Consider the following 7690-nt stretch of genomic DNA (forward strand, 5'->3'; position numbering starts at 1 on the left):
TAGGTGTAGAGACAGGTGGAGGTTGAGAGGTGGGTGTGTCTGAGGCTTGGTGGCCTACTTTTCTCCTGATGTAATCTGACCTCGCGCAAAATTCCTGAACATGATCACCTGTGTGTCTGTCTGTACCTGCCCACAATACGCACCCACTGTACACAATGACAATGACAATACCAGCCAGGTAGGGAATCACTGGGCTTCATGTTTCGTCCGCCATATCGAGGTTGTCGGGATAATCAGTTGATGTGCGTTACAGACATCACCCGGGGTGAGGGGGAGGGAAAGGTAGGGGGTAACTATATATAGCCCAGAAGTATGTTGCTGCACTTCCAACGGTGCATCTATGCTTCAAAAACAAGACCCTGACCTACAGGGTATCTGTTGACCCCAGAGGTCGGCAGCTGTTTGTGAGACTGGAGGGTCCGGCTTTGTTTGTGGCCTGACGTGTTTGTAATATTAAATGGCTGCATGTTGCTTTCGGTTCGTAGCTACCTCCGGGTCATAACTACCACCTCCTGCTCCCCCTTGCCTCACTTGTCTCCCCCTGTCAATAAGCACACACAGCTTTAGGTTGTTTATCCTGTCAATAAGTATACAAAGCTTCAGTTTATTGTGTTGTGTATAGCTGTAAGGATTATGAGTCAGTGGGCTTAAGCTGCTGGCTGTTGGGGTTTCCAGTGAATCATGGAGTGTGAAGTGACAATGAGGTGACTGAAGTGCTGTGCTGATGTCTTCCTTGCTGCACAGTCTCTCTCTTATGTCATTTCCCTGAGCTTTGTCTTGATGGCGGCAGTCTCGCCTGTATTTCCGCTTAAAGAGGAAAAACCAGTGACCAAGGCCACAGGAGTTTTTTTGAGGTTTGGTGTAGGATGTCACCAGACTGGGACTATTCATAGCACAACGACACTGTACGGAGAATATACAGAGAGTCAACGGTCACAGACCAACTGCCACGTAACTCAAGCTTGGGCGCATACACGAACACACACACACGCACACACACGCACACACACGCACACACACACATGCACAAATACTTGTTCTCTAATAATAACCTTACCGGACAATATGTGAGACTCCCGTGTAAAACATTGCTCATGAGTGTCCGACTAGAAAGGCTTTCGCTTGCTTGTTCCTTTGGTGTGCATCTGGAAACATACAGAACCCATTGATAATATGTGGGATAGAAAAAAAAACAAAAAGAAAAAAATAGAGCATTCATTGTTTTCCATGGCTGTCCTAGTCAGCATCATTTTAATTGCTTCCTCCCCTCGGTGACAGAGAGCTCAGTATCTTGGCCAAATCTCCCATAACTCGGGTGTACAACAAACAGTGCACCAGTTCGATACCCTTGAAGGGCATAGATATTTTGCCAATGGAATGGAATTTTGTCCGGAATTGAGACCTGAGTTAATTGGGTTGGGGAGGCTACAGCACGGAGAGATGGAGGGGATGGACTTTGCCTTCACAAATAAAAGCTGACTACAGGAAAGTATGGTTTCTAACACTTCACCTCCCAACGACCTAACAAAAAGAAAAAAGGTCTGGGAACAACAACAACAACAACAAAAAAAAGGTCTGCCTTTATACATCCCCATGGCCAGCTGACACACAATGCGAGGGGCATAGCTGTCGTCCAAGGCCCTGCTGTATAGCAAGTGGCTAGATGTTAGCTCGGTGGTTACTTAGCTTCTTTGTCATGACCATTCACCTGTTTGGCGTTAGCCATCCAACTAAGGACGCACTTCTAACTGTCCACGAGGACTCATAAAGAGTCTCGCAAAACAAAGCAATAAGAAAAACTTATCTACCACACTAAGGAGGATGTCAGCCATTCCCGACCTTTATACAGCTTTCGTCGGTGTAACACCTTCTCAAAACTGTCTCCTGTTCTTGTAATACCTGTGGATCGGGACAGTTTTTCTGTCCTACCTGTCACCGTGTAGTTTTTGGTTTCTTGTCACAACTGTCATTCTGCACAGTGTTCCTGTCAGTTTGCACAAAATTCCTGCCATGCTGGTCTCCTCTCATACCTGCTAAACTAAGTAGTTTTTCTGTCACATCTGTTAGTCTGTGTAATCCTTCTGTAACAGTTGTCTTACTGCAAAAATGCAATAACGACTTTTTTTGGCCAAGTCGATCGGTAATAGTCCTGTAGTTATTAATTATATATATATGTGTTTCTTAGAAACAGCTGTTGCACAAAGACTTGTCCCTGCCAGAGCCGGGATATTTTTTTTAGTCTCTCGTATATATTATTATTTCCGACGCCATCACTCTGAGCCAATCACACAAAACATGGGCATTCGAACCCTGTACAAAGAGGTCAGGTGAAGACAATATTGGGGCTGTGAGGGGATTTGACCAGCTTCAAGCACACTAGTGCATGCACCATGTCCTAGTCTCATCCATACACACGTGCTGAGTGCCTCACTTTAGGATTTCTACTCCTACTAATATCTCTGGTAAGTTTTCATTTGAATCTCGCCTTTCATTTTGTTCTTTTGCAATGTGTTAGTAAGAGAGAGAGAAATTCCTAAATTTCAAAAGGAAATCTTTAGTATTCGTGATTAGCATCATAGCTTTGCTATTCTTTAAACATGTATCTGATATGCCCCATGATGTATAATTCCTAGAAAGCACTATTTCTTTTTGTTGGTAGTTGAAATCATTTTAAGCCTCTCGATCGTTGTATGATTGGCTTTAAATCCTTTTTTCAACACGAGTAAGAAATCATCATCGGATTTTTTAAACTTGAGGAAGGTAGAAGTTCTATTTTGTGTCAAATTCGCGCCATTGAGGCAGCCATGTGGATGTATGCACTGAGCTGTATTCAGCACTCGTCTGCACAGCCCCTGGCTGACTGTCGGGCTTGTCTCCTCACACAGACATCGCAGACTGCTCCACGACATTAGGGTTGGACATCTTGCTAACATCAATGCTGGTCTCCCCTCTTTCTTGGTACGGGGATTCTTTGGGTGCAGTCTGATCACACCAGGGAGTGGTCTGTGTCACAGTCTGTGACAAGAGTGAGCTTGTAGGACATGTGAGGGTGGGGCATGTGGTTAATGTGAGGTCCAGCTGGTGCCAGCGTGGTTGCCTCCAGAAGACCTCGTGTTGAGGTTTGTTTACTCATGAAAGATAAGTTGGGGGGATGAAGAAACCGTGGTAGGTGGAAAAGTTCGAACAGTCGTTTGCCATTCTTGTTTATTTTGCCCAGATCAAATTTCCCAAGGCAGCAGAGCCATTATTCTCTCCTCTTTATGTGATCGTTTGCCAGGAGCTTCTCTTCTCCTGCGTTCATTGTTTATGACATCTGTTTGGGATCGTCGACTTAGTGAATATTTGCGGAGGCCGGACATTCCAGCAATCCAGTTTAAGAACACATTTATTCATAAGTTACGTCGATTTTCTTCCTGGTGCAAAGGTTTCACTCTAGTAGGAAGTTTCTTAATTCCCACGGACTTAATGAGGATAGAAGACTGTGGGACAGCGCCTTCCTGGCGGGGGCTGCAACACTTAAAGCGGGCGATAGCTTGGCCTGCCCAGCTTAAGGCGGGTAATAACTGTTTAGTGGGCTACGAGGATCCTTCCCACTAGCTACAACACTTTCCCGTCTTACCACTCGCGTGTGGAACAATCCCAAGATGGCGATCAAGAGAAAACTGATATCGAGAAAAAGAAGTTTTGATTTTGACGGTTAAAAAGAAAACAGTGGATTAATGCTGACAGCTCGAGCAGATGATTAGAAGAGAAAGATGTGCCGATTGATATTTTGCTTTTACTCTGAATCACAATCTAATGATAATAAAATAATAAAGGCGGAAGAATTAACTTTCCTTAGACAGTATCACACGGGATTTCTTTCTTTTCTTCTTTACTTATGTATTTATTAATTATTTATTTATTGCCATTCAGAAGCGTGGAAGAAATTCAGATTGTCAAATATGTTTCGTTTTCGCAGCCATGTGCCCATCGAAAACACAGACGGTCGTGAGTGGTCACGTGATCAGCCACCACGACATGGACGGAAGTGACGCCGCGTCCAGCATAATCAAGCACAGCCTGTGTGTGTCGGCTTACCTCCTCTTGATCTATCTCAACGTCGTCCTCATCGTCGACAGCGCGGACAACACCACAGTGCCCTACCCTTCCCAAACATACGGGCTCCTCGGCTCGGCGCTTCTGTACATCCTGCGCTTCCTGCCTCTTCTCCCTCTTCTGTTCTGCATCTTCAACTTTCTGGGCATCGTCTGCATCAACACGTTCCCGGCGAAGCCCAAACTGCAGTACTCGCCATTAGTCTGCTCGTTCGTGTGCTTTCGGGTCGTGACCCGGGGCCAGTACCGGACATTAATCCTAGACAACGTCGAGAAAAATATCGGCACGTGCGGGCGCGTGGGATTGAAAAATTTCATGTTTGAGGTGGTGACAGACCAGACACTGAACCTGCCCAGCATGGAAAGAGTGCGGGAGGTGGTGGTCCCAGCAGACTTTCGACCCAAGAACGGTTCGCTATTCAAGGCCCGAGCCTTGCAGTACTGCCTGGAACCGGGCGTGGACACACTGGGCGACGAGGACTGGATCGTGCATCTGGATGAGGAGACCCTCCTCACGGAGGACGCTGTTGTGGGCATCGTTAATTTCATATCCACTGGCAGCCGGCACCAGTTCGGGCAGGGCGTGGTGACCTACAGCAAGGTGCGCATCGTCAACTGGCTGACGACACTGGCTGAAAGTGTGCGGGTGGGCTTCGACCTGGGCGTCATCCGCTTCACCCTCAAGGTTCTGCACAAGCCCGTGTTTGGGTGGAAGGGCTCATTCGTTGTGGCTAAAGCTGCTGCGGAGAGGAGCATCTCGTTCGACCACGGGCCTGAGGCCTCGGTGGCGGAGGATTGCTTCTTCGCCATGGTGGCCTTTGCGCGCGGGTTCAGCTTCGACTTTGTGGAGGGCGAGATGCTGGAGCAGAGTGCCTTCACTATTCCCGATTACCTCCGGCAGAGGCAGCGCTGGGCCCAAGGCATCTTCCTCACGGCCTGCAGCAGCAAGATACCGCTGCCTCACCGGCTAGGCCCCATCCTCATGTCGGCCACCGCCCTGACCGCCCCCTTCACCGCGCTGAACGTGCCTCTGGCGGTCGTCTGCCCCGTGCCCGTGTGGCCGGCCGTGAACGCAGCTTTCGCCTTCATCTCCAGCACCCTCTTGTTCCTCTTCATCCTGGGCACGGTCAAGTCTTTCAGCCCCAAACGATACGGACTGTGGCGGTGTGGCTTACTAGTCCTGGTGACTGTTCTCACCTCTGTCGTGATCCTTTTGCTGGAAATGGTCGCCATTCTATTCGCCATCTTGACGCCCTACAAGAAGGAGTTCTTTGTAGTACAGAAAGAGAGGCCGGCAGAAACAGATCACGTTTAATGTAAATTGAAATTAGCTTTGTTTGATGTGGATAGTGATGAAATTTTATGTGGATGTTGATGGTGATGAGGTTACATTCGATGCAAATATGGATGTTGATGATGAGGTTAAGTCTGATGTGATGCTAACCCTAGAGAAAACAAAGGCAGTACAAGATTGCACAAATTTCAGTTTATTTATAGAGTCTATAGGAGGTACCTAATTTTTGTCATTTATTTTTGATTTTGTTGATTGACTTTCAGGCTTTTACAGGTTGTGTGTTGTGTAATGATGCTGGGGATGGGAAGCGAGGCCAGACTCTAGGAACTGTGTATCAGCGGGTATGTGACACTGCAGGTTCAAGTGGTGGATTGTGGAAGCAAGTGGCTTGATATAAACAGTGAATAAAAGAGCACAGAGCCTTGACACATTCCGTAATTGAAAGGAGCAGGTGTAAGATGTTTGGTATACTACCACAGACAAGGTGCAATCAGTCAGGCAGGACTGAAGCCAGTTCAAAACATAGTGACAGAGACAGTCCTTCAGTTTCAGTCCTTCGGGACTTTCCTTCAAGATATCTGCATGGAAGTCGATGCCACTGTGGGCAGAAGAATATGACCACAAAACATAAACAAAATCAAGGAGACCCGCTCCCCTCAGTCTGCTAGGCGAAGGGACAGAACTCTCGCGATCAGCATTCATTATATTATCTCCACTTGACAGACTTGATAAATAAGTCTGGGAAAAAACTCACTGGTGGTCATCGTTACCCAAAATGATTCTTCTGTAGTACAAATTAAAATATAATTATGCAGTTTGGTTTTTATAGTTATGATTCTTATAAAAGGAGGTTATTTACTTATAGTTTGCATTGCTGGCCTGTGGGGCTGCACAGTGTTATGGTGTGTGTGTGTGAAAAGAAGAATCACACAGATGAGATGGAGAAATTATCCGATCTGAAGTAAAGTAACCAACCATAGAGAACACTCTTTTAGAATTAAATCAAGGTTTTTTGTGAATTGCATGGTTGGTGAAGTGAGAGTTTGTAGTAGATATTATAAAAAAAAAAAAAAAAAAAACAACTCGAGGTATAGCATGCCCGACGAGTAAGAGCTAGAATTTTAGTGAAAATTCTTCTTGGGAACTTCCGAACTGGTTGGCGCTTGGACTTTTAGGAGCCGTGACTGATGGTCCGGCCAGCTGATTTTTTTAATAAATGTCTCAGTGACACTTCCGCGCTAAGCCTCGGCTTTTGTTCTGGAGCTAATTCAACAATTTTTAAACACTATGACGGGCTGCATAAAGTTTATTGTGACATGCAAAATAACTCAAGGCCTAAAACTGATGACAGGTAAAGGTAAAATAAATAAGGACCCAAAACAACCGAGACAATGTTAAACTACAAGTAGGTTACATTAGTGAAGATCGCGAGCACTGTCTCCGTAGCGTAGTTGTTATCTTGCTAAAGAAAACAAAAACAGATTAAAATAAACAATTTCAGTGAGGGAGTAAACATTGATTTCTTCTATCTTCTTTTAAAGACTTGATTTTATATATATATATCTTGAGAAAACAAAACACTGAAGAATGGGAGATAACAAGCGAAACCTTTTATGTGTCTTACGTCCCTTTGATTAGTTTATCCTCTGTCAGTTTGAATGAGTTGTTTAGGTTTAAGAAAGATTTTATAGAAAATGTCGCATTTAATTACTGCTATTTCCAGCAAATTATCATTATTAGTTAAAGATACACGATTAAGTCCGCATGCCTAAACATTCTGTTGGCTGTCGCTTACGACGAAATCATTTTTATTTGACACAATATTACAGTTCATGTCTTGGAGAATAAAGGACTTGTGAACCAATCCAAATTCGCTTTTGTTTTCCATTGAAATAAATTTATTATGCTGTGTGATAAAGATTTCAGCGAAACGAAACTCTTTTAATGTCTATTTAACTCGTGCGTCTGTCTCCCGCTTCTGTCTCTTTATTCTTTTTGTTTGTGTGCTTGCGTGTGTGTGTGTGTGTATTACAACTAAGTACTTGGGTTGTCGGTAACGGTTATCCCACACACTATCACTGCTAATAACCGACTCGATATAAAAAATTTAAATTATTATAATTAAAGACATCGTTGTATCTGGTGTAAACGAGACTTCATCTTTCAACAGAAAAACGTCAGAATGTAGACGGAAAGACTAGGAGGAATAAATGAACAGAAAAAGTCAACTTGTACATGCTTCCTTTCCCAGTGTGATTTACTTGTAAACAAAAGTTTCCTCAGGATAAAGATAACAAAA

At 44.6% G+C, this 7690-nt stretch overlaps 1 protein-coding gene across 1 annotated transcript; it reads left to right on the plus strand.

The window, feature by feature from the left end:
• Positions 1-2300: 2300 nt before the first annotated feature.
• On the plus strand, positions 2301-6205 carry LOC112560888 (beta-1,4-mannosyltransferase egh-like). The gene is made up of 2 exons (XM_025232998.1): positions 2301-2462; positions 3962-6205. Exon 2 carries the CDS (start codon positions 3964-3966, stop codon positions 5410-5412), a length of 1449 nt encoding a protein of 482 aa, XP_025088783.1. The 5' UTR covers positions 2301-2462; positions 3962-3963; the 3' UTR covers positions 5413-6205.
• Positions 6206-7690: the final 1485 nt, after the last annotated feature.

Source organism: Pomacea canaliculata, linkage group LG3, assembly GCF_003073045.1.
Source record: "Pomacea canaliculata isolate SZHN2017 linkage group LG3, ASM307304v1, whole genome shotgun sequence".
Lineage (NCBI taxonomy): Eukaryota > Metazoa > Mollusca > Gastropoda > Architaenioglossa > Ampullariidae > Pomacea > Pomacea canaliculata.

What these genes read in the sequence shown, in the direction of transcription:
- LOC112560888 (XM_025232998.1), top strand. Translation starts at nt 3,964, where the DNA reads ATGTGCCCATCGAAAACACAGACGGTCGTGAGTGGTCACGTGATCAGC.